The sequence below is a fragment of the Hemitrygon akajei genome, chromosome 5, assembly GCF_048418815.1.
Source record: "Hemitrygon akajei chromosome 5, sHemAka1.3, whole genome shotgun sequence".
Lineage (NCBI taxonomy): Eukaryota > Metazoa > Chordata > Chondrichthyes > Myliobatiformes > Dasyatidae > Hemitrygon > Hemitrygon akajei.
In genome coordinates, this window is record NC_133128.1 from 529,251 (window position 1) to 556,594 (window position 27,344).

At 46.0% G+C, this 27,344-nt stretch overlaps 2 protein-coding genes across 4 annotated transcripts in view; one reads left to right on the forward strand and one right to left on the reverse strand.

Annotated features, from left to right (window-relative positions):
* wdr4 (WD repeat domain 4) overlaps nucleotides 1-274 on the reverse strand; it is a 71,482-nt gene extending 71,208 nt beyond the window's left edge. For all 3 annotated transcript variants that reach the window (XM_073044725.1, XM_073044723.1, XM_073044726.1), the window contains exon 1: nucleotides 45-274. In XM_073044725.1, coding sequence (XP_072900826.1) covers nucleotides 45-259 — 215 coding nt within the window. In that variant the 5' untranslated portion in view covers nucleotides 260-274. The remainder of the gene's footprint in view (nucleotides 1-44) is intronic.
* ndufv3 (NADH:ubiquinone oxidoreductase subunit V3) lies at nucleotides 161-27,238 on the forward strand. Its single transcript, XM_073044727.1, has 4 exons — nucleotides 161-294; nucleotides 572-665; nucleotides 8,048-8,749; nucleotides 27,005-27,238. The coding sequence occupies exons 1-4, from the start codon at nucleotides 250-252 to the stop codon at nucleotides 27,163-27,165; spliced, it is 1,002 nt and encodes a 333-aa protein (XP_072900828.1). The 5' UTR covers nucleotides 161-249; the 3' UTR covers nucleotides 27,166-27,238.
* The last annotated feature ends 106 nt before the right edge of the window (nucleotides 27,239-27,344 follow it).

Consider the following 27,344-nt stretch of genomic DNA (forward strand, 5'->3'; position numbering starts at 1 on the left):
TCCCCCGGCCCCTTTCACCCTCCATGTCTCTCAGCCCTTCTCACCCGCGATGCCCCAGACTTAGCCCCAGGACTCGGGCGCCACGACTGAAGAAAACGGTGGCACCACAACAACCGAACAACATGACCACCAACCCACGTTCCCCGAGCGCATGCGCCGTCGGCTTGATAGGCACCGCTGTGCACCACTCCTTTGCTTCCTCCGTCCTTCCTGCACCGAACCCAAGGCGTTTGGTTCCACTATCAGATAATGGCGACATCGTTTCTGCGGCTCGGCGTTTGCGAAACTCGACGGGTAGGGTGGGGTCGGTGTGAAAGTGTGGGGGGGGGGGGCGACGGGAAGGAGTAAGGTTGGAGAGCAGGGATCCAAAGATGTGCTTGCTGTCAGTCCCAATTTACTGCCCGAGTCCTTGTTTCGTCCTCTGGAATCGCGACTCTGATTCTCCTCCCCCCCCCCCCATTGTGGGAATCTGGAATGAGATTGCGTCGTCCTTTCTAAATTATTCTAAATCGTGTTGTCCATATTTTATGATTTTATAATAAAAGTAATATATTTTATATTGTATTTTCAGATGCTACTTCTCGAGAGATTGGGAACTTTGGAGAAATTGAGTTTGACAGCTTTCACCACCAAAGCACCCGGGCCACAGAAGAAGAAAATCAAGGGTAGGGGAAATAAATTTTGCTTCAATCTGGAGTTAGGTCTCTGCTTCACACACATTGGGGCAGGAATCAGCAAGGACCTTAGATTCATTGCAAGTAAAATGGTAGTAAACGCCAATTTCAAAAATGCAGACACCAAGGATTTAAAACATGCCTTTTCAGGTTTCTAGTTACTAGGCAAGGAGGAGGTGCTCATCAGTACCCCCAAGGTCTCCAAGAACTGGACCAAGTTATTGGAATCAGTTACTGCTAGTATCAGAGTTTATCTATCATATCCTCCCAAATGAAAAGTATTTACTTAAACAAATATATACTGTGCTTTAAGACCTGTAGGTAACGACTCTTTGAGAACCCATCCAAATATTGCTTTAATGTGACAGGGATTTTCATCTCTTTCTGCTTTCCGAGTATTCTGACCCCATCACTAATACATAGAGCATAGAAATTTAGAGCATATTACCGGCTCTTCAGCCCACAATGTTGTGCTGGCCATGTAACCTACCTGAAAGGAAGGGAAACAAGCAGTAGTGTCGTGGAACATTTAGAGATTAAAGAGGAGGAGGTGCTTGCTGCCTTACAGTGAATAAAGGTAGATAAATTCCCGGTGGGCCTAACATGATATTTACTCAGACCTTGAGAGAGACTAGTGTAGAAATTGCAGGGGCCCTGGCAGAAATATTTAAAATGTCTTTAGCCACGGGTGCGGTGCCAGAGGATTGGAGGGTAGCTCATGTTGTTCCGTTGTTTAAAAAGGTTCCAAAAGTAAACCAGGTAATTACAGGCCGGTAAGCCTGACATCAGTAGGTAAATTATTGGAAGGCATTCTGAGAGATCGGATGTACAAGTATTTGGACAACCAAGGGCTGGTTAAGGATAGTCAGCACGGCTTTGTGCGTGGTAGATCGTGTTTAACGAATCTTGTGGAGTTTTTCGAGTTTTCGAGGAGGTTACCAAGAAAGTAGATGAAGGGAAGGCTGTGGATGTTGTCTACACGGACTTTAGTGGGGCATTTGACAAGGGAGATTAGTTCAGAAGATTCAGACACGAGGTATCCATGGAGAGGTTGTAAACCTGTGTGGGAGAAGACAGAGTGGTAGTGGATGATTGTTTCTCAGACTGGAGGCCTGTGATTAGTGGTATGCCTCAGGGATCTGTGCTGGGACCATTGTTGTTTGTTGTTTATATCAATGATCTCGATGATAATGTGGTAAATTGGATCAGCAAGTTTGCTGATGGCACTAAGATTGTAGGTGTTGTGGACAGCGAGGAAGGCTTTCAAGGCTTGCAGAGGGATCTGGACCAACTGGGAAAATGGGCCAGAAAATGGCAGATGGAAGTTAATGCAGACAAGTGTGATGTGTTGCATTTTGGAAGGACAAATCAAGTTAGGACATACACAGTAAATGGTAGGTCACTGAGGAGTGCGGAGGAACAAAGGGTTCTGGGAGTTCAGATACTTAATTCTCTGAAAGTGGCGTCACAGGTAGACAGGGTTGTAAAGAAGGCTTTTTGCATCCTGGCAGGCATTCATAAATCAAAGTATTGAGTATAGGAGTTGGGATGTTATGATGAGGTTGTATAAGACATTGGCAAGGCCAAATTTGGAGTATTGTGTGCAGTTCTGGTCACCTAACTATAGGAAGGATATCAGTAAGATTGAAAGAGTGCAGGGAAGATTTGCTAGGATGTTGCTGGGTCTTCAGGAACTGAGTTACAGGGAAAGATTGAACAGGTTAGGACTTTATTCCTTGGTGCGTAGAAGAATGAGGGGGGATTTGATAGAGATTTACAAAATTATGAGGGGTATGGACAGAGTAAATATGAGAGGACATGGCTTTAGGGTGAAAGGGAAACGTTTTAGGGGGAACTTCCTCACTCAGAGAGTGGTGGGAATGTGGAACAAGCTGCCATCTGACATGGTAAATGCAGGCTGACTCTTAAGTTTTAAGAATAAATTGGATAGATACATGGATGGGAGATGTCTGGAGGGTTATGGACTGGGTGCAGGTCAATGGGACTAGTGGAATAAAGTTTTGACACAGACTAGAAGGGCCGAATGGCCTGTTTTCTGTGCTGTAGTGTTCTATGGTTCTATTTTTCTAAGCTCCATGTACCTATCTAAGAGGCTCTTAAAAGACCCTATTGTATCAGCTTCCACCACTGCCGCTGGCAGTGCATTCTATGCACCAACCACTCTCTGCGTGAAAAACTTGACATCCCCTCAGTACCTATTTCCAAACACCTTAAAGCTATGCCCCCTTGTATTAACAATTTCAGCCCTGGGAAAAGCCTCTGGCTATCCACACGATCAATGTCTCTCATCATCTTATACACCTCTATCAGGTCACCTCTCAGTTCTGCATTTAACACAGTCATCCCCCATAAACTGGTCAACAAACTGAAAACTTGGCCTTGGTTCCTCCCTGTGCTCATGGGTCATGGACTTTCTCAAAGACCGACCACAGCAAGTCAGAGTTGGTAAGCAAACCTCCACCACCCTCATCTTAAAAATAGACACCCCGCAGGGCTGTGTGCTGAGCTCTATGCTCGACACACTCTTCACATATGACTGCACCCCCATCTACACCTCCAACTCCATAATTAAATTTGCAGACAATACCACAGTGGTCAGCCTGATCTCGGACGAGAATGAAACAGCCTACAGGCTCGAGATGGATCATCTGATGGAGTGGTGTAAGGACAATGACCTGGTCCTTAACACTTCTAAAACAAAAGAGATGATCATTGACTTCAGGAGATCAAAGGATAGAGTACACACTCCCCTCCATATACATGGAGAGGTAGTGGAAAGTGTGGAAAACCTGAAGTTCCTTGGAGTTATGTTGTCAAAGCAGCTGACATGGACCACCAACACCTCACTGCTTGTAAAAAAGGCACAACAGACTCTTCTTCCTCAGAAAGCTGAAACAGGCCAAACTCCCACAAAAGCTGTTGCTTAACTTCTACAGAAGCACAATTGAAACCATCCTGACCAATAGCGCCACAGTGTGGTATGCCAGCTGCACAGCCGCTGAGCGACAAGACCTGCATCGCGTGGTGAAGGCGGCCCAGCGAATTGTCAGGATGGAGCTCCCAGGACTAGACACCATCTATTCCAGCAGACTCAGGAGGAAAGCAATCAGCATAACCAGAGACACCACACACCCCAGCCACTCCCCATTTGACCTGCTGCCGCCCAGCAAAAGGTTCAGGACACTAAAAGCCAGAAGAAATAGTCTGAGGAACATAACACCATCACACCACTAACACAGAACAATGACTGAAACTGTGAGCACACACATGCACACACAAGGACTCAAATACTTACACTAACGGCACTTTGTGCATTACTGTGATATTCTGGTGCTGCTGCAACTTATTTTCTGCTACTTATCTAATACTGTTTTTCTATTACTGTCTTGTTTTTATCTACCGCTTTGTTTGATTGCCTAAGAGGAAGCCAAACAGGGTTTCATTGTGTCTATGTATAATGACAAGAAAGATCATTCAATTCAATCCTCCATCGCTCCAAGGAAAAAAGGCTGAGTTCACTCAACTTATTCTCATAAGGTATGCCCTCCAATTCAGGAAACATCCTTGTAAATCCCCTCTGCACTCTATCTATATTATCCACTTTCTTCCTGTAGTGAGGTGACCAGAACTGAACACAGTACTTCAAGTGGGGTCTGACCAAGGTCTTTCATGTACACTGATTAAACCTTCCTTCAACTCTGAACTCCCAACACCCTCATTAATTTCCTCTGCACCCTTCCCAATGCAATTCCATCTTTCTTACAATTTGACTAGAAATGCACACAGTACTGAAGCAATGGTGCATGTTGTAAACAGTCCAATGAAACCTGTCTGCTCTGCGTTGACTTTCTATGTCTTGGTGATATCGAAATAATCTAACCATGCATATCTGTCCTGTAGACAGTACAGCACAGCAATTTCGTCAGCACGAGCATTTCCCTGAGAAATTTCATCTGTGGCTGTAGTGTGAGCTTCACATTTAATAATCGCTAGTTGCTTTGGTAGTTGAATAGCTTCCAGCAAATTCAGCACCAGCTGACAATGTTTGATGGATTTCCCCGCCACTGTCTGGTGTGGATCCACTATGGCATATCCGGCCAGGAGTTGATCGTCTCTAGGCTTGTGTGAAGATCCATCAGTAAAAAGGGTCAGGTCCGGATTCAGCAAAGAGTCTGCTCGCAGATCCACTCTGGGGGAGGTAGAGCATTGTAGCACAGTAATGCAGTCATGTTCATTTTCCTCAGAAGGTTCCGGGACAAAAGTAGCAGGATTGACTGCCAGCAATTGTTGGTAGGTGTAATTGGGGTGCGATAGCAGAATTACTTCATATCCTGTACGTCTGGAGGCGGTGAAGTGTTGTGTTGCTGCTGAATTCAGAAGCAGCATAACAGTGTGCGGTACTTTTACCTCGCAAGGGTGATTGAAGACCAGTGGTAAGGACTTTTTGACCGTTATTGCTATAGCAGCCACGGTGCGAAGACAGGCAGGCATTCCCAGGACCACAGTGGGTAAGGCTGTAGAATAGTAGGCTATTGGTCTCTTCCCACCCCCATGATTCTGGGTAAGGACTCCAGTGGCGAACCCCCGTTTCTCACAAACATTTAATTGAAAAGGGCGCACATAATTAGGGAGTCCCAAAGCCAGGGCAGTGGTTACAGCTGCCTTCAAGGCTTGGAATGTGTTTTCTCTCTCAGGGGTCCATTCTACCTGCATAGGCACCTCTTTTGCAGTGGCAACACGCAGGATTGCATCGTACAGGCAATATTTGTACATCCATTGTCGACAATAGCCGACCATCCCCAGAAAGGAAAGGACCTCTTTCTTTGTTTTAGGTGGCAGTATCTGAAGGCTGGCTTGGATCCGGTCTGGTCCTAAATCCCAAGTTCCAGCCTTCAGGGTAAACCCAAGATACTGTACTTGGGGCTGACAAAATTGTACCTTAGTTCTGGACACTCTGTGACCCCGGGCAGCTAAGAACTGAAGCAGAGCCAACGAGTCTTTTACACAGTCTGTCAGGGTAGATGATGCTACTAAAAGATTGTCGGCGTATTTTATCAATATAGAACTTCCCTATATGCGGCACTCATCCAAGTCATGTTTAATAGCAGCGGCGTACACGGCTGGACTTTCAGTATATCCCTGGGGCAGCCAAGTCCAGGAGTACTGCTGCCCCTTGTAAGTGAAGGCAAACAGATACTGGCTGTCTGGGTGGAGGGGAATAGAAAAGAAGGCGGAACACAAGTCGACAACAGTGTAGACAATAGCATCAGATGGAATAGATGAAAGAATCATGTTAACGTCAGGTACCAGCAGGGCTATGGGAATTACAATATTGTTTACAGCTCGTAGATCTTGCACAAAGCACCACTCATTAGGCCGTCCAACCTTGGGTATAGGCAGAATCGGTGTGTTACAGGGGCTGAGAACAGAGAGTCTATGACAGGGGCTATACCTTTTTCTGCCTTGGGGCATGTCTGATGCATGGTAATACAGCATTCTTTTTTAGCTTGATACAGTGGTCTTTTGCAGTGAGCACTCGGCCTATGTGTGTCTTGTGGAGGGCCCACAGGTCTGCATTTACTGTTTCCAATGCTAAAGGACCTGTAGAACCTGGCGTTTCAGATGGTTGCTGTTGTTGGAACTCAGTTAAGGAGTCTTCCAGCTGATGGGAAATTCCCGGCAGATATACTCTTCCTTTTTCAGGCCCATACCACTCGAAATTCCCAGTACAATCGATAATGGGGGAAGATTGTAACCGCTTGATCATGGGGCCCATCTGTTTTGCCTGTTTCGGGGTGGGGGGGGGAAGCATGGCAAGGGTCAAATGAGGTACTGAGTCAAGGCAGAACAGGAATTGTTGCTCTGCAGAAAGGTGTACCGGGATACCCAATCCTTCCTTCCCAAAGTAGAGATAAGGTTCTGGGTGTATTTTAGTTTCCTGCCCCACATGAGTGCGTGTCTTTTCCCGATATTCAGGGTTATTTTCCGTTGTATACCATGCCACGCAGTGCAAGCAGGGAGGCTCCCCCTCTCCCTCTCCCTCCGCAACCCCCCTCGGCCACTCTCTCTCCCCCGTCTCTTCTTACTTTCTCTCCTCCTCTCTCCCTGCACCCCCATCTCTCCACCATCTTTCCCTCCTCTTTTCTTCCCTTCTCTCTCCACTCTCCCTCCCCTCTCCCACTCTCCTCCTATACTCTTTCTCTCCCCTCTCACCCCCCACACTCGCCCCCCTCTCTCCACCTCTCCCACCCATCTCACCCCGTCTCTCTCACCAGTTACAACCAGTCTCTTCCCACCCTCTCTCATCCTCTCTCCCCGTCTCTCCCTCCTTTCTCCCCTCTCTCTCCCTCCCCTCTCCCATTCTCCCCGACAGCTTCTCTCAAACCCCTCTCTCTCTCCCACATCCCCTTCCTACCCCCTCTCTCCCCATCCCTTCTTTCTCCCCCTCTCTCCCTCCCCCTCCTCGCTATCCCCTTCTTCCCTTCTCCCTCTATCTCTCTCTCTCTCACACCTCACTCCCCATCTCTATCCTCCCACTACCTCTCTCCCCATCCCCTTTCTTCCCACACTCTCCACTCTTTCTCTCCTCTCTCACCCCTCCCGCCTCTCCCCTTTCCTCTCTCTCTCCCCTCTCCCTCCCCTCTCCTCGCTCTCTCTCTCTCTCTCCTGTCTCCCCCTCCTCTCTCTCTCCCCACCTCTCCATCCCCCTCCTTCTCCTCTCCCTCTACCTCTCATGCCTCACTCCCCATTTCCCTCCTCTCTCCCTTATCCCCTCTCTCTCCCCTCCTCCCCTCTCTCTTCCCTCTCCCCTCCTCCCCTCTCTCTTCCCTCTGCCCTCCTCCCCTCTCTCTTCCCTCTCCCCTCCTCCCCTCTCCCTACCCTCTTCCCTCTCCCCACCCCTCTCCCTCCCCTCCCTCCTCTCTCTCCCCTCCCCCCTTTCTCCTCTACCCTTCTCACTCCCCCCTCTGTTCTCCTCCCTCTCTCAACCCTCTCTCTCCCCCATCTTTTTTCCCTCCCTCTCTCCCCTGTCTTTGTCCCCTCTCTCTCCCTATCGTTTCTGCGTGATTATTTGGTATGTACATTGAAGCCATCTTGCTCTGTCCCTGATGTGGTACAGACTGTGCTCTCACAATCTATGTATTTAGTTTGTGGTCAAACCCCTGTTCCTTTAAAGAAATTCTTTCTAACTTGGTTGCCAGCTAACATTCTCACTCCTTTTGCCAGCTCAAAGCTGTAACATCTAATCTTGGTGCTGTGAATGGCATTATTATTGCGCCAGTGAATGAAGATGGACTGCTTTGCAGTAAATGCCAATGTAGTGTTCTGACTCCTTCTCGTGCTCTGTCGCACAGGAGCCGGGCCCCAAGATGTTACCCATGAAGTTTCAGTTCAAGTCACAGAGATGACTACCAAAGAACGGGCAAACCTCCTTTCCAGGAAAACACTGCTGAATTTTCCCAGGAAAACTTCTGGCTTAAGACAGATGCCACTGAGCAAGAGCAGGCAGAAGGTGGTTTACTCTGATGCTCCTGAACACAATGAGCAGACCGTGGCAGCCTGTCAGTCTGCTGCTGCAGAGGTGCCAGTGGATGACAAAGCTGCAGCTAGTGAAGAATCTGACTCCAGCTCTGACTCTGATGACGAAACTATGACTGGGGATGCCTTAAAAAGTCCAGTTAAGTTTCTGAGACATGATTCCCCAACCAGGAATACTGGGTGGATGAAGGAAATGAAACAAGAGGAGCCAAGAGCCAGCAAGCCCCAGTCAGAGCCAGGAATTGCTGTCTCCAGCAGCTCTGTGAGAGAATTGCCCACTCAACTGAGCACTACGGTGGGAGGACAAGAAGCACAAGTTGCCCATCCCAAAGCAGGAGGCCAAAGGAGCCACACTGAGGCTGTAGCAACATCTCCAGATACCAAAATCACCAACAAGGAAGGCAGCTTGCAAAGGGCAGAGTTGCAGAGTGAAACATTAAGAGAGCACCAGGCAGAGCAGGAGGTGATAGAAGATTCCTGGGCCACATCTTCAGCCAATGCTACAGATACATCAATGGGTACTCTCTGCTTTTATCAATGTTGTGAGCCAGGGCTGGCGTACAGATTGTCACTCCCAGTATCAGGGGTGGAGTGGGGATAAACAAAACGCACTTGGCATGAAAGGCCTTGGAGAGAACCTCAAACCGTTGACACCAAGCCCAGCCAGGCTAAGATTTAGAAGCCAAGTTAACAGAGAGAAGAAAGATGCAGTGAGGAAGGATGATATGTCCAAGTCCAGTGGACTCATCCCCAAATGGATTATCCGACAGTGCTGAGATTTAGAGAAGGATCACAAAGCATTTAAAATGCAGAACAGTGATAGTTTGGTTCACTATTGTCACATGTATCAAGGTACAGTGAAAAAAAAAGAGGAACCAAACCCCTGACAGAGCCGGAATCCTTGTCTCCAGTTTTCTGAAAAACTTTGTTTTGTATGACATCCATATAGATGATTACATACTGAATTAGAAATAAGCAGTAAGTCAAGTCAAGTCAAGCCACTTCTATTGTCATTTTGACCATAACTGCTGGTACAGTACATAGTAAAAATGAGACAGTGTTTTTCAGGACCATGGTGTTACATGACACAGTACAAAAACTAGACTGAACTACGTTAAAAAAAACAACACAGAGAAAGCTACACTAGACTACAGACCTACACAGGACTGCATAAAGTGCACAAAAACAGTGCAGGCATTATAATAAATAATAAACAGGACAATAGGGCAAGCTGTCAGTCCAGGCTCTGGGTATTGAGGAGTCTGATAGCTTTGGGGAAGAAACTGTTACATAGCCTGGTCGTGAGAGCCCGAATGCTTCGGTGCCTTTTCCCAGATGACAGGAGGGAGAAGAGGTTGTATGAGGGATGCGTGGGGTCCTTCATAAAGCGGTTTCCTTTGCGGATGCAGCGTGCAGTGTAAATGTCCGTAATGACGGGAAGAGAGACCCTGATGATCTTCTCAGCTGACCTCACTATCCGCTGCAGGGTCTTGCGATCCAAGATGGTGCAATTTCCGAACCAGGCAGTGATGCATCTGCTCAAGATGCTCTCGATACAACCCCTGTAGAATGTGATGAGGATGGGGGTGGGAGATGGACTTTCCTCAGCCTTCGCAGTAAGTAGAGACGCTGCTGAGCTTTCTTTGCTATGGAGCTGGTGTTGAGGGACCAGGTGAGCACCAAGAAATTTAGTGCTCTTAACGATCTGTACTGAGGAGCCGTCGATGTTCAACGGGGAGTGGTCGCTCCGTGCCCTCCTGAAGTCAACAACCACCTCTTTTGTTCACATTCAGAGACAGGTTGGTGGCTCTGCACCTGTCTGTTAGCCGCTGTACCTCCTCTCTGCAAGCTGAATCGTCGTTCTTGCTGATGAGACCCACCACGGTCGTGTCATCGGCGAACTTGATGATGTGGTTCGAGCTGTGTGTTGCAGCACAGTCGTGGGTCAGCAGAGTGAACAGCAGTGGACTGAGCACGCAACCCTGGGAGCCCCCGTGCACAGTGTGATGGTGTTGGAGATGCTGCTCCCGATCTGGACTGACTGAGGTCTCCCAGTGAGGAAGTCTAGGATCCAGTTGCAGAGAGAGGTGTTCAGGCCCAGTAGGCTCAGCTTTCCAATCAGTTTCTGAGGGATGATTGTGTTGAATGCTGAACTAAAGTCTATGAACAGCATCCGAACGTATGTGCCTTTTTTGTCCAGGTGTGTTAGGGCCAGGTGGAGGGTGATGGCAATGGTGTCGTCTGTTAAGCGGTTGGGACGGTACGCAAACTGCAGGGGGTCCTGTGAGGGGGGCAGCAGGGTCTTGATATGCCTCATGACAAGCCTCTCGAAACATTTCATGATGATGGATGTAAGTGCAACAGGACGGTAGTCATTTAGACAGGACACTGAAGACTTCTTCGGCATGGGGACGATGGTGGCGGCCTTGAAGCACGTTGGAACGGTGGTGCTGCTCAGGGAGACGTTGAAGATGTCAGTCAGAACATCTGCTAGCTGGTCTGCACGTCCTCTGAGCACTCTACCAGGAATGTTGTCTGGTCCAGCAGCCTTCCGTGGGTTGACCCTGCACAGGGTTCTTCTCACATCGGCCACGGTGAGACACAGCACCTGGTCATTTGTAGGAGGAGTGGACTTCCTCGCCGCCACGTCATTTTCCTCCTCAAAACTGGCGTAGAAGCTATTCAGCGCATCTGGGAGGGAGGCATCACCCGCACAGTTTGGTGATGTCCTGGATGCCTTTCCACATGCGCCGCGTGTCGCCACTGTCCTGGAAGTGGCTGTGGATTTGTTGGGCGTGTGCACGTTTTGCCCCTCTGATGGCCTGGGACAGTTTGGCCCTTGCTGCTGTTAGGGCTGCCTTGTCGCCTGCGCTGAAGGTGGAGTCACGGGTCCTCAGCAGCGCACGCACCTCTGTGGTCACCCATGGCTTCTGGTTAGCACGTATAGTGATGGTCTCGGACAGAATAACATCATCAATGCACTTGTTGATATAGCTGGTCACTGATGCTGTGTACTCCTCTAAGTTGGTAGAGTCGCCATCGGTTGCAGCCTCCCTGAACATGTGCCAGTCAGTGTCCTCAAAGCAGTCTTGAAGAGCAGAGATGGCTCCTGCTGGCCAGGTTTTCATCTGCTTCGGATCTGGTCTGAAGCGCCTGACGAGCGGTCTGTAGGCTGGGATTAGCATAACAGAGATGTGGTCTGAATAAATGAGGTGGGGACAGGGCTCTGCCCGGTACGCGTCAGGGATGTTTGTGTAAACCAGGTCCAACGTGTTCTCCTCCCTCGTTGCAAAGTCCACAAACTGATGGAATTTGGGGAGCACTAACTTAAGGTTCGTGTGGTTAAAGTCACCGGCAACAATAAACAGTCCATCAGGGTATGCGTTCTGAAGTTCGCTAATAGCCCCGTACAGTTCACAGAGCGCCTCCTTAGCATTAGCGCTGGGATGAATGTACACACCGAATATAAGGACAGAGGTGAATTCCCGTGGCAAATAAAATGGTCTGCATCGAACAGCCACAAACTCCACTAGTGGTGAGCAGTATCTGGAAACCAGCACAGAGTTCTTGCACCATTCCGTGTTGATGTAAATATACACACCACCACCGCAGGTCTTACCGGAGAGAGCTGCGTCCCTGTCCGCTTGAAACAAGACGAGCCCATCTAGCTGAATGGCGGCGTCTGAAATTCCATCAGTGAGCCCTGTCTCTGTAAAAACGTATGCAGAGCAAACTCTGTACTCCCGCCAAGTATTTCATTGGAGTCGGATGTAGTCCAATTTATTGTCCAGAGAGCAGACATTGGAGAGCAGAATGGATGAGAGAGCCAGCTGGCTAGGGTTCGCTTTTTGCCTGGCATGGACCCCTGCCCGCTTGCCTTGCTTCTGCTTCCTGGCACATCGCTTACAACGCCTCCATTTCCGGCCACCAGCATCAGGCGAGTCCAAGGAATGTAGGCCCATTCCCCTCAGCAAGCCGAGGTCATGTAATTTGACCAGCAGTTCTTCATGAAGGTTTGTTTTTGGGCGATCTCTGTATTGTAGTAGTATCTTGCGATGGTAGATAGTCGCTCTGTTATCCATGTGCCCTAATCAAAAGTTGTGTATTCAAACTTAAATTGGAAAATTAAAGTAACACCAGGTCTGAAAGGCCGCTGCTGCTGTGCTGCGCCACCTCAAAGATATTGAGAAGAAATAGATATTGGAACGAGTTTATTATCTGTTGAGTTCAGTTTCAGTTTATTGTCATTTAGAAACTCCACTCCAAATTTACAAATGCAATGCAGTTGAAAAAATGAGACAACGTTCCTCCAGAATGATATCACAAAAGCACATGACAAAACAGACTACACCAGAAAATCCACATAACATTTGGCAATCCCCAATCCAGAGTCCGGAGAGGCTGCTGCGTATTAATATCACACTACCATCTTAGCGTGTTCCCCGGAAAGGAGCTCCAAATCCACCAGATAAAACAAGACTACCCAGACACACCAAGTCAGGAGACCAACTCTAGCACCCAACAAACCAAAAACTAAAGCTACAAGACCTGCACAAAACCACATAGTTACAACAGTGCAAACAATAGCATAATTGATAAAAAAAACAGATCATGGGCACAGTAAAAATAGTCCAAAGATGTTAAAAGACTATAAGTTCGAAAGAAACCACCACACAGTTTCCACAAGTCCTCAGGGTCCCGATAGACTCGTCATCCCACGCAGGCGGCAGAAGGGAATACCCCCGCTATGGACTTCCACGGTGCCGCCCGACTCAGTCTCGCAGATGCAGCACACAATGAAAGCACCCCAACCGCAGCGGACTCCGAGTCTGTCGAATCTCTGAGCCTCCGACCATCCCCTCCGGCACAGCTTCTCCGAGCACCATCCTCTGCGGAGTGCACTACAACGCCCCCGCCACCGACCACCGGCAATGCAACCCCGAGGACTGGGGGCCTGGTCTTCTCAGCAGAGACCCGGACCGCAAAACAGCAGCAGCAACGAAGAAGGCCTTCCTGGAGATTTCCAGATGTTCCTCCTTGCTCCCACGTCCGATTTTCATCAGATTAGGATTGTGCACGGCACCCTGCTTAACAAATAACAGATATCAGCTCCGAAGTGGCTGCCGCAAACTGCGTCGTGCCGCCATCTTGGCAAGTGTAGAGTGAAGAGCTTGTCTTGCCTACTGTTCATACAGATCAGATCATTGCACATTACTGTTCACATAGATCAGATCATTGCACATTACTGTTCACATAGATCAGATCATTACACATTACTGTTCACATAGATCAGATCATTACACATTACTGTTCACATAGATCAGATCATTGCACATTACTGTTCACATAGATCAGATCATTACACATTACTGTTCACATAGATCAGATCATTACACATTACTGTTCACATAGATCAGATCATTACACATTACTGTTCACATAGATCAGATCATTACACATTACTGTTCACATAGATCAGATCATTGCACATTACTGTTCACATAGATCAGATCATTGCACATTACTGTTCACATAGATCAGATCATTGCACATTACTGTTCACATAGATCAGATCATTACACATTACTGTTCACATAGATCAGATCATTGCACATTACTGTTCACATAGATCAGATCATTGCACATTACTGTTCACATAGATCAGATCATTACACATTACTGTTCACATAGATCAGATCATTGCACATTACTGTTCACATAGATCAGATCATTGCACATTACTGTTCACATAGATCAGATCATTGCACATTACTGTTCACATAGATCAGATCATTGCACATTACTGTTCACATAGATCAGATCATTACACATTACTGTTCACATAGATCAGATCATTACACATTACTGTTCACATAGATCAGATCATTGCACATTACTGTTCACATAGATCAGATCATTGCACATTACTGTTCATACAGATCAGATCATTGCACATTACTGTTCACATAGATCAGATCATTGCACATTACTGTTCACATAGATCAGATCATTACACATTACTGTTCACATAGATCAGATCATTACACATTACTGTTCACATAGATCAGATCATTGCACATTACTGTTCACATAGATCAGATCATTGCACATTACTGTTCATACAGATCAGATCATTGCACATTACTGTTCACATAGATCAGATCATTGCACATTACTGTTCACATAGATCAGATCATTACACATTACTGTTCACATAGATCAGATCATTGCACATTACTGTTCACATAGATCAGATCATTGCACATTACTGTTCATACAGATCAGATCATTGCACATTACTGTTCACATAGATCAGATCATTGCACATTACTGTTCACATAGATCAGATCATTACACATTACTGTTCACATAGATCAGATCATTACACATTACTGTTCACATAGATCAGATCATTGCACATTACTGTTCACATAGATCAGATCATTGCACATTACTGTTCACATAGATCAGATCATTGCACATTACTGTTCACATAGATCAGATCATTGCACATTACTGTTCACATAGATCAGATCATTACACATTACTGTTCATACAGATCAGATCATTACACATTACTGTTCACATAGATCAGATCATTGCACATTACTGTTCACATAGATCAGATCATTACACATTACTGTTCACATAGATCAGATCATTACACATTACTGTTCACATAGATCAGATCATTACACATTACTGTTCACATAGATCAGATCATTGCACATTACTGTTCACATAGATCAGATCATTGCACATTACTGTTCACATAGATCAGATCATTACACATTACTGTTCACATAGATCAGATCATTACACATTACTGTTCACATAGATCAGATCATTGCACATTACTGTTCACATAGATCAGATCATTACACATTACTGTTCATATAGATCAGATCATTACACAGTGCAGTGAGGTGGAACAGCACCACAGTAGCAAAGCGGGTAGTGCAGCTTAGGGAATTCCAGAGTATGGAGGCCGTTCTAGAAGGAGTCTCTGTACGCCCTCCCTGTGGAATGCATGGGTTTTCTCCAGGTCCTTGGTTTCCTCCCACAGTTTAAAGACATACTGGATAGGTTAATTGGTTATTGTAAATTGTTGCGTGATTAGGTTAAGGTTAAACAGGTTAGTCGTGGGTGACTGGCGTGGTTGACTCAAAGGACCACAAGGGCCTACTCTGTACTGTATTACTAAATAAATAAGACCATAAGACATAGGAGCAGAATTGGGCCATTCAGCCTATCGAGTCTGCTCTGCCATTCCATCATTGCTGATCCCAGATCCCACTGAACCCCTTACGCCTTCTTGCCATATCCTTAAATAAGATGAAATAATGACAGAATGTAGAATAAAGTCTAATAGATGCAGAGAAAGTGCACTGCAGATAAACGGTGATGCAAGGCCAGTACAAAGTAGATTGTGAGGTCAAGTATCCAGCTTATCGTATTAGAGAACTATTCAATAGCCTTATAACAGAAGCTGTCCTTTAACCTGGTTATATCTGCTTTAAGGCATTTGTATCATCTGCCTGTTTGGTGGTGAGAGAAGAGAGGAGAATGAGAAAAGAAGTGACAGATGAAATACAGTGTCAGGAAGTGTATAGTCATGCACATTGGTAGAAGAAATAAAAGTGTACACTATTTTCTAAATGGACAGCGTAATTAAAAAATCTGAGGTGCAGAGAGTCCTTGTGCAGGATTCCCTAAAGGTTAATTTGTAGGTTGAGTCTGTGGTGAGGAAGGCAAATGCAATGTTAGTATTTTCTGGATGCTTTCAAGAAAGAGTTAGATAGAACTCTTAAAGATAGCGGAGTCAAGGGATATGGGGAGAAGGCAGGAACGGGGTTCTGATTGTGGATGATCAGCCATGATCACAGTGAATGGTGGTGCTGGCTCAAAGGGCCGAATGGCCTACTCCTGCACCTATTCAAGTCAAGTCACTTTTATTGTCATTTCGACCATAACTGCTGGTACAATACATAGTAAAAATGAGACAGTGTTTTTCAGGACCATGGTGTTACATGATACAGTACAAAAACTAGACTGAACTACATTAAAAAAAAACAACACAGAGAAAGCTACACTAGACTACAGACCTACACAGGACTGCATAAAGTGCACAAAAACAGTGCAGGCATTATAATAAATAATAAACAGGACAATAGGGCAAGGTGTCAGTCCAGGCTTTGGGTATTGAGGAGTCTGATAGCTTGGGGGAAGAAACTGTTACATAGCCTGGTCGTGAGAGTCGGTATGCTTTGGAGCCTTTTCCCAGACAGCAGGAGGGAGAAGAGATTGTATGAGGGGTGCATAGGGTCCTTCATAATGCTGTTTCCTTTGCGGATGCAGCGTGTAGTGTAAATGTCCATGATGGCGGGAAGAGAGACCCCGATGATCTTCTTAGCTGACCTCACTATCCACTGCAGGGTCTCGTGATCCGAGATGGTGCAATTTCCGAACCAGGCAGTGATGCAGCTGCTCAGGATGTTCTCAGTACAACCCCTGTAGAATGTGATGAGGATGAAGGGTGGGAGATGGACTTTCCTCAGCCTTCGCAGAAAGTAGAGACGCTGCTGGGCTTTCTTTGCTATGGAGCTGGTGTTGAGGGACCAGGTGAGATTCTCCATCAGGTGAACACCAAGAAACTTGGTGCTCTTTACGATCTCTACCGAGGAGCCATCAATGTTCAACGGGGAGTGGTCGCTCCATGCCCTCCTGAAGTCAACAACCATCTCTTTTGTTTTGTTCACATTCAGAGACAGGTTGTCGGCTCTGCACCAGTCTGTTAGCCACTGCACCACCTCTCTGTAAGCTGACTCGTTGTTCTTGCTGATGAGACCCACCACGGTCGTGTCATCGGCGAACTTGATGATATGGTTCGAGTTGTGTGTTGCAGTACAGTCGTGGGTCAGCAGAGTGAACAGCAGTGGACTGATCACGCAGCCCTGGGGAGCCCCCATGCTCAGTGTGATGGTGTTGGAGATGCTGCTCCCGATCCGGACTGACTGAGGTCTTCCAGTCAGGAAGTCTAGGATCCAGTTGCCGAGGGAGGTGTCTATTCATTTCAAGAGGACTAGAATATAAAAGCAAAGATGTAATGTTGAGGCATTATAAGGCACTGGTGAGGTCTCACATGGAGTGTTGTGAGCACTTTTGAGCCCCTTATCTAAGAAAGGATGTGCTGACATTGGAGAGGGTTCAAAGGAGGTTCAGTGAATATGATTCCAGGATTGAAAGGCATATCATATGATGTACAAGCAAGCTGGATGAACTCAGCAGGTCGGGCAGCATCCGTTGAAATGACAGTCAACGTTTCAGGCCGAGACCCTTCGTCAGGACTAAAGGAGGGGGCAGAGGCCCCATAAAGAAGGTGGGGGGAGGGTGGAAAACCAATCAGAGGAAAGGTCAAGGGGTGGGGGAGGGGATAGGCAGGAGAGGTGAAGAAAGAATCTAAGGAGAAAGCACTATGGGTAGTAGAAGATGGCAGAATCATGAGAGAAGTGGGTGGCATCCGGGAGATCCTGTCTGTTGTGGCGGACGGAGCGGAGGTGCTCGACGAAGCGGTCCCCCAATCTGCGTCGGGTTCACTGATGTAGAGGAGGCTGCACCGGGAGCACCGGATGCAATAGATTACCCCAACAGACTCACAAGTGAAGTGTTGCCTCACCTGGAAGGACTGTTTGGGGCCCTGAAAGGTGGTAAGAGGTGTAGGGACAGGTGTAGCACTTGCGCTTGCAGGGCTAAGTACTAGGTGGGAGATCTGTGGGGAAAGACATGTGGACCAGGCAGTCGCGGAGAGAACGATCCCTGTGAAAAGCAGAGAGGGGTAGAGAGGGAAAGATGTCTTTAGTGGTGGGGTCCTGTTGAAGGTGGCAGAAGTTGCAGAGGATAATATGCTGGATCCGGAAGCTGGTGGGGTGGTAGGTGAGGACAAGGGGAACACGATCCCTGTTGTGGTGGTGGAGGAGATGCGGGTAAGGGCATCGTTGATGACAGCAGAAGGGAAACCACGATTCTTAAAGAAAGAGGACATTTGGGATGTCCTGGAACAGAAAGCCTCATCTTGGGAACAGATGCGGCTGATATGGAGGAACTGGGAATAGGGAATAGCATTTTTACGTTTGGCAGGGTGTGAAGAGGTATAATCAGAGTAGTTATGGGAGTCAGTGAGTCCGCTACTTTCTTGACAATAGACCTCATCAGTTCCCCAACACCACCACACTCTGGTTGGCGAAACTGGTACTCACACTTAATAACTTCTCTTTTGGCTCTTCCCACTTTCTTCAGACTAAGTGGCAGACTCTCAAAGCATTTGCTTATTATTGAGGTGAATGCGACAGGATGCCAGTCGTTCAGGCATGTTACTTTGGTCTTTTTTGGTACGGGGACAATGGTGGATAATTTTAAGCAGGAGGGCACACAACACTGGGAGAGGGAGAAATTAAAAATGTCAGTAAACACTCCTGCCAGTTATGCTGTGCACATCCTGAGTACTTGCCCTGGGATGCTGACCGGTCCCACAACCTTGCGACTGTCCACATGTTAGAAATAGCTGCGTACCTCGGCTTCACAGATAACCAGGTTGCAGGTTGTAGCGGTGGCTTTCCTCAGAGGCTCAGGGTTAGCAACATCGAGCTGAGCGTAAAAGCAATTGAGCTCATCCGGGAGAGAGACCGCAATGTTGGCGGCACCACAACGTTTGGCTTTGAAGTCTGCTATGGTATGTAGCCCTTGCCACAAGTCACGTGTGCTATTTGATGTGAATCTTGACTCAGTCTTGTCCCTGTATTGTTGTTTCGCAGCCTTGATAGCTTTGTGCAGATCGTAGCTGCTTTTTTTCTGCTCCTGCTGATTGCCGGCAGCGAATGTCGCGTGGTAAATGCTGCTCACTCGGAACTACTGATCCAGGGTTTCTGGTTCGAGAAGACCCTGACCGACTTCTGGGGGACATCATCATCAATGCACTTCTGGATGAAGCATGTGATTCCATCCGTGAACTTGGAGACGTCCTCATCATGGAAAACATTCCAGTCAATGTCATCGAAGCAGTCCTGCAGCATGGAGGTCGAATGGTTGGACCAACACTGGACGGTTTTAACTACAGCCACCTCTTGTTTCAGCTTCTGCCTGTACGTTGGCAAAATCAGGATCGAAGAGTGGTCTGATTTTCCAAAAGCTGGGTGAAGAAGAGCTTTATAAGCTTTGCAGAAGGGAGTGTGACAGTGGTCAAGTGTCTTATCTCCACAAGTGCTCATTTGAATGTGCTGACAAAACTTCGGAGAGACTTTCATCAGTGACGCTTGATTAAAGTCACCAGCAATGATGAAGGCAGCCTTCGGGTGTGCAGTCTCCAGCTTGTTGATAATCTCATACAGTTCCTTGAGGGCCAGGTCAGTATCAGCCTGCAGTGGAATGTACACTGCTGTGACGATGACAGCCGTGAACTCCCTAGGCAGCCAGTAGGGTCTGCACAGTAGCACCAGGTAATCCAGGTCTGGGAAACAAAAGGATTGTTGACCATGAAGCATACCCCACCCCCTTTACTCTTCCCAGAGAGGTTATTACAACTGTCTGCTTGGAACAGGGAGAACACAGAGGGTTCAATAGTGTGGTCTGGTATCTCCTCAGTCAGCCAGGTCTCCACGAAGCACAAAATGTTACATTTCTTTGTTTGCTGCTGACAGGAGATTCTGGCTCTCAGTTCACAAAGCTTCTTATCCAGGGACTGAACATTAGTCAGGAGAATGCTAGGGAGAGTTGGCCCTTCTCCCTCACCTCCAACGCTTCTTCCGAGGTAGTGGCAGTGCAAGGGATAAGTCTCCCATGGATCACGCAAGCAGGGGATACCAGTGTAGGAAAGGTGGCACATAGTGGGTAAATGTCGTCTTTCTGATGTTCAGAAGGGTCAGTCTATCATATCTGATGTGACTATTAGCTACTTGTACAGAAAAATGCTAAGATAATTGTAGAAATTAGTAGTGTACTATAGATTTGGTACTTTGTCACCATCTTAATCAACTTTTGTTGAGCCTCCTACAATTCTGATTGTTTTCTGTAATGAACCGGATTTGATTAGGTGAAGAAACCCTAATCATAATATGATAGAATTCAACCTGCAGTTTGAGAGGGAGAAGCCAAAATCAGGTTTATCAGTATTCGCTCACTTTAGTTCGCATCTGGAAATTCTAGCTGGCGGACGATTTCCCTCCACGTCGCTCTGACATATTGGGAAATTGTACTCAGCAGGTTATAGCAGTGGTTTGCCTTTGCCTACTGCCGGGTGAATTTATAGAGATCACCACCTCTTGCAGTGGATGACCAGGATATCTAAGTGCCTTGTCGTGCTCTTAGTGCTCCACCAGTGCCTGCTGCCCTGCCTTCTTGACCATTGGACCATTAATCGGTTTCCTCTGCTCCATCTGCCAGGGCCAGATAGGCAAATCCCCTACCTCACCAAGGGCCAAAGACCCGTCAGCTACCCTCACCTGGTTTAGCCCGTCTGCCGAGACGGTTTACAGGGTGTGGCTGCTGCATGTGCTACAGCTACTTGGAGCCACAGGTGAGAGCTGAACGCCAAGTGGGGACCAAAGGTGGATGAGCTGCCCTGAAAAAGGGCACGGCAGGCCCCCCCCCACCAGAGGTGCTACCCCTCCCTAGACACCCCATACACCCCTTATCAGTATTACAGTAGAATAAAGGGAATTACAGAGGCAGGAGAGAGAAGCTGGCTAAAGTTGATTGGAAGGAAACATTAGCAGGGATGATGGCAGAACACCAATGGCTGGAGTTTCTGGGGGCAAATCGGAAGGTGCAGGATGGATACATCCCAATGACGAAGAAATATTCTAAAGGGAGAATAAGGCAACCATGGCTGAAAAGTGATGTCAAAGACAACATAGAAGCCAAAGAGTGGGCATATAATGTAGCAAAAATTAGTGGGAAGTTAGAAGATTGGGAAACTTTTAAAAACTAACAGAATGCAACTCAAAAAACAATGAGAAAAAAGATGAAATATGAAGGTAGCAAGACAATAGTATAAAAGGGGATACCAAGATTTTTTCTGATATATGAAGAGTAAAACATAGAATAATGGGCGCTGCCTGTCTGAGACACTGCTCCTTGAGGATGTCCTGGATACTTTGAAAGCCAGTACCAAGATGAAGCTGACTAAATTTACCGCTTCTCTGCCACTTCTTTTGATCCTGTGCTGTAGTCCCCCCATACCAGACAGTGAAGTAGCCTTTCAGAGTACTCTCCATGGTACATCTATAGAAGCTTTTGAGTGATTTGTTGACATACTGTACTATTCTATGTTCTATATCAAATCTCTTCAAACTCCTAATGAAGTATAGTCACTGTTTTGCCTTATTTATAGCCGCATTGATATGTTGGGACCAGGTTAGGTCCTCAGAGATCTTGACACCCAGGAACTTGGAACTGCTCACTCTCTCCACTTTCTATCCCTCCATAAGGATTGGTATGTGTTCCTTCATCTTACCGTTTCTGAAGTCCACAATCAGCTCTTCCATGTTACTGATATTGAGTGCAAGGTTGTTGCTACGGCACAACTCCACTACTTGGTATATCTCGTTCCTATACATCCTTTACTTTACTTTTATTGTCACCAAACAATTGATACTAGAGTGTACAATCATCACAGCAATATTTGATTCTGTGCTTCGTGCTCCCTGAAGTACAAATCGAAGTATATATAATAAAAATTTAAATTATAAATCATAACTAGAAAATAGAAAAGGGTAAGTAAGGTAGTGCAAATATTTGGAAGGTACGGGTCAGGATCCGTTCAGCAGTCTTTTCACAGTTGGAAAGAAGCTGTTCCCAAATCTGGCCGTACCTCATCTCCATTTGAGATTCTATCAACAATGTTTGTAACATCAGCAAATTTATAGATGGTATTTGAGCTATGTCTTGCCACACAGTCATGGGTATAGAGAGAGTAGAGCAGTGGGCTAAGCACACACCCCTGAGGTGCACCAGTGTTGATCGTCAGCGAGAAGGAGAAATTATCACCAATCCGCACAGATCACGGTCTTCCAGTTAGGAAGTTGAGGATCCAATTACAGAGGGAGGTACAGAGGTCCAGGTTCTGTAACTTCTTAATCAGGATTGTGGGAATGATGATGTTAAATGCTGAGCTATAGTCGATGAACAGCATTTTGACATAGATGCTTATATTGTCCAGGTAGTATAAAGCTGTGTGAAGAGCCATTGAGATTGCATCTGCTGTTGACCTATTGTGGCGGTAGGCAAATTGCAATGGGTCCAGGTCCTTGCTGAGGCAGGGGTTCAATCTAATCATGACCAACCTCTCAAAGCATTTCATCACTGTAGATATGAGTGCTACTGAGCAAGTTATTAAGTCAGCTCACATTATTATTCTTAGGCACTGGTATAATTGCTGCCTTTTTAAAGCAAGTAGGAACTTCTGCCTGTAGCAGTGAGAGGTTGAAAATGTCCTTGAATACTTCCACTAGTTGGTTGGCACAATTTTTCAGAGCCTTACCAGGTACTCCATCAGGGCCTTCCACTTTGCAAGGGTTCATCCTCTTTAAAGACAGCCTAACATCAGCCTCCAAGACAGAGATCACAGGGTCACCGGGTGCAATAGATAGATAGATAGATAGATACTTTATTCATCCCCATGGGGAAATTCAACTTTTTTCCAATGTCCCATACACTTGTTGTAGCAAAACTAATTACATACAATACTTAACTCAGTAAAAAATATGATATGCATCTAAATCACTATCTCAAAAAGCATTAATAATAGCTTTTAAAAAGTTCTTAAGTCCTGGCGGTAGAATTGTAAAGCCTAATGGCATTGGGGAGTATTGACCTCTTCATCCTGTCTGAGGAGCATTGCATCGATAGTAACCTGTCGCTGAAACTGCTTCTCTGTCTCTTTAGGACAGAGTTAAGGAAAAACTTCTTCTCCCAGAGAGTTGTGGGGGTCTGGAATGCACTGCCTCGGAAGGTAGTGGAGGCCAATTCTCTGGATGCTTTCAAGAAGGATCTAGATAGGTATCTTATGGATAGGGGAATCAAGGAATATGGGGACAAGGCAGGAACCGGGTATTGATAGGAATTGATCAGCCATGATCTCAAAATGGTGGTGCAGGCTCGAAGGGCCGAATGGTCTACTTCTGCACCTATTGTCTATTGTCTATAATGCATTTTTGTAAAAGGAACAATAGTGCGGACTATTATCTAAATGGGGAGAAGGTTCAAACATCAGAGGTGCAGAAGGACTTAGGAGTCCTTGTGCAAGGCTCCCAGTAGGTTAATTCACTGGTTGAGTCTGTGGTAAAGAAGGTAAATGCAATGTTGGCATTTATTTCAAGTGGAATAGACTGTAAAAGCAAGGAGATAATGCTGAAGCTTTATAAGACAGTAGTCAGGCCACATTTAGAGTATTGCCAACAGTTTTGGGCCCCATAATCTTAGAAAGGATGTGTTGTCACTGGAGTTTCATGAGGATGAAATGGGCTGAAATGGTTGCCACAAGAGGACACAGGTTTAAGGTGCTGGGTAGTAGGTGCAGGGGAGATGTCAGGGATAAGATTTTTACTCAGAGAGTGGTAAGTGCGTTGAATGGGCTGCCGGCAATGGTGGTGGAGGTGGATACGAAAGGATCTTTTAAGAGGCTTTTAGATAGGTACATGGAGTTTAGTAAAATAGAGGGCTATAGGTAAGCCTAGTAATTTCTAAGGTGGGGACATGTTTGGCACAACTTTGTGGGCCAAAGGGCCTGTATTGTGCTGTAGGTTTTCTATGTTTCTATGATTTCAGGAATAAAGGGGTTAACGTATGGGGTACATCTGGCAACTTTGGGCCTGCGCTCATTGGAATTTAGAAGAATGCAGGGGTATCTCATGGAAATCTACCAAATGTTGAAAGAATTTGGTAGGGTGGATGTGGAGAAGATGTTTCCTGTGGGGTGAGTATCCAGAACTAGAGGGCATAGCCTCAAAATTGAGGGGCATCCTTTTAGAACAGAGATAAGGAATTTTTTTAGCCAAAGTTTAGTGAATCTGTGGAATGCTCTGCCACAGACTGCGGTGGAGGCCAAGTTTGTGGTTATATTTAAGGCGGAAGTTGATTGTTTCCTTATCAGTGAGGCATCAAAGGATATGGCGAGAAGTCAGGTGTATGGGGTTGAGTGGGATCCAAGATCAGCCTTGATTGAATGGTCAATGGGCTGAATGGCCTAATTCTACTCCTATGTCTTATGGTCTTGTGGACTACACCCCAGGATTCTGAAAGAATTAACTGAAGAGATTGTGGAGGCATTAGTAATGATCTTTCAAGAATCACTGGATTTTGGAATGGTTCCAAGGGGTGGAAACTTGCAAATGTCAATCCAATCCTCAAGAAGGGAGAGAGGCAGAAGAAAGGAAATTATAGCCCAGTTAGCCTGACTTCAGTGGTTTGTAAGATGTTGGATTACAAAGGATTAGATTTCAGGGTACTTGGAATCACATGATAAAACAGGCTAAAGTCAGCATGGTTTCCTTAATGGGAAATCTGGCATGACAAATCTGTTGAGATTCTTTGAAGAAATTGGCCTTCATAAATCAAAGTATTGAGTATAAGAGTTGGAATGTTATGGTGAGGTTGTATAAGGCATTGGTGAGGCCGAATTTGGAGTATTGTGGGCAGTTTTGGTCACCGAATTACAGGAAGGATATTAATAAGGTTGAAAGAGTGCAGAGAAGGTTTACAAGGATGTTGCTGGGACTTGAGAAACTGAGTTACAGAGAAAGGTTGAATAGGTTAGGACTTTATTCCCTGGAGCATAGAAGAATGAGGGGAGATTTGATAGAGGTATATAAAATTAAGAGTGAATGCAAGCAGGCTTTTTCCACTGAGGCTAGGGGAGAAAAAAAACAGAGGACATGGGTTAAGGGTGAAATGAGAAAAGTTTAAAGGGAACATTGGGGGGGGCTTCTTCACACAGAGAGTGGTGGGAGTGTGGAATGAGCTGCCAGTTGAAGTGGTGAATGCAGGCTCACTTTCAACATTTAAGAAAAACTTGGACAGGTACATGGATGGGAGGTGTATGGAGGGATATGGCCCAGGTGCAGGTCAGTGGGACTAGACAGAAAAATGGTTCGGCACAGCCAAGAAGGACCAAAAGGCCTGTTTATGTGCTGTAATGTTCTATGGTTCTAAATAACAGGCAGGATAAACGACCTTAGTCAATTGATGTTTACTTTGATTTTCAGAAGGCATTTGACAAAGTGCCATACATAAGACTGCTTAACACAATAAGATAGAGCATGGATAGAAGATTGGCTGACTGGCTGGAAGCAAAGAATGGGAATAAAAGGGACCATTTCTGTTTGGCTGCTGGTGACGAGTGGTGTTCCGCTGGGGGCGGTGTTGGGACAGATTCTTTTTACATTATTGCCGAAGATTTGAATAACAGAATTGATGGCATTCTGGTCAAGTTGCAGACAATATAAAGGTAAGTAGAGGGGCAGGTTGTTTTGAGGAAGCAGGGAATCTGCAGATGGACAGACAGATAAGGAGAATAGACAAAGAGGCAAATTGTGTCGGGAAGTATATAGTCATATTCTTTGGCAGAATGAATAAAGGCAGAGACTGTTTTGTAGATGGGGGAAAATACAAAAATCAGAAGTGCAGAGGGACTTGCAAGGCCTCGTGCAGGATTTGCTGAAGGTTAACTTGCAGTGAATGTTGTGAGGATGTTTCCTATAGTGGGGGACTCTAGGACCAGAGATCACAGCTTCATAATTGAGGGATATCCATTTAGTACAGAAATTAAGAAATATTTAGCTAGAGGGTTTGAATTTGTGGTTTTCTTTGCTGAGGTGACTGTGCAGGCCAAGTCACTGGGTATAGTTAAGGTGGAGTTTGATAGGTTCTTGATTAATCTGGGCATTAAAGGTTACAGGGAGAAGACAAGATAAGGGTTTGAGAGGGACAATAAATCAGTTATGATGGAATGGTGGTGCAGACTTGATGGGCCAAATGGCCTATTTCTGCTCCTATGTTCTAAGGTGTGTACAAGCCCTTCAACCCAACCAGTGCCCAGCCAGCAGTTCCCAATTTCCTGCGTTTGGCCCAGATCTCTTTTAGTTCCACACCTCTATGTATATCTAGTTAGGCTCAGGCCAAAAATCAAATGGGTTCAAATTCAAAAACCTATGAAAATGACATAAAATATTTATGTACCTGTGGTGCTGGTACATGTTTGTCATTGCACCTGTGCATCCATGTACTTGTTCATGTGATATTAAAATTTATTTTGACTTTTCATCGGCACACATACGCAGGATATAAATTCTGTGAATATTAGCTTTTGCAGAGGTCACAGAGTATATTGCAAACATGACAAGGATAAATTACATCAACTTAAACTTAATATAAAATATACAGACTTGCACAGAGAATAAAGAAAAATAAAGAGAATGATGTTAGTGCAGTAGGAGGGAACTAATTCAAGGTTTTTCGAGTAGGTTCAAGAACCTATTGGCAGTGGGAAGAAGTTATTGTTGAACTTTGAGGTGAGGGTTTTCAGGCCTCTGCACCTTCTGCTTGATGGCAGCAAGAGAAGAGGGCAGGACCCAGATTGTGAGGCTCTTAATGATGGACATCACTTCCTGAGGCATCATCCAGGAGACTAGGGGGTTTCACGGGCTGTTCTGCAGGTTGGAACATTTCAGGACGCTGGGTACTCAGTATAAATTATAATAATTAGTTAATTGTGTTTTGTGCAGAAGCAGTCGTGGAGCCCATTGAGGAAGTGTCGGATCCTTCTACTTACAAAAACACTCAGCACCACGATTATACCCCACTGACCTTTATAGACCTGGAAATGGAGATGGCGAAGTACAGGCTACCTCAGCCCTCCTCAGGAAGGTTGAGTCCTCGCCAGTGACTCGGCAAACTTACTACAGGCAGCAAGAATCAGTGGTATGAGCTAAAGTAATTAAAGCTGCTCATTTCACCAATCTGTGTTCTAACTCCTTGTAACAGAAGTATTTTATAATTCCATCTCTGGTCTCTCCTGATTCAGCTCAGGATATTTGTATGTGTATTTGCAAACAAAGGGAGGCA

Coding starts and splice junctions, on each gene's coding strand:
- ndufv3 (XM_073044727.1), top strand. CDS start 250: ATGGCGACATCGTTTCTGCGGCTCGGCGTTTGCGAAACTCGACGG. Junction 295..571: donor GCGTTTGCGAAACTCGACGG/GTAGGGTGGGGT, acceptor TTGTATTTTCAG/ATGCTACTTCTCGAGAGATT. Junction 8,750..27,004: donor TGCTACAGATACATCAATGG/GTACTCTCTGCT, acceptor TGTTTTGTGCAG/AAGCAGTCGTGGAGCCCATT.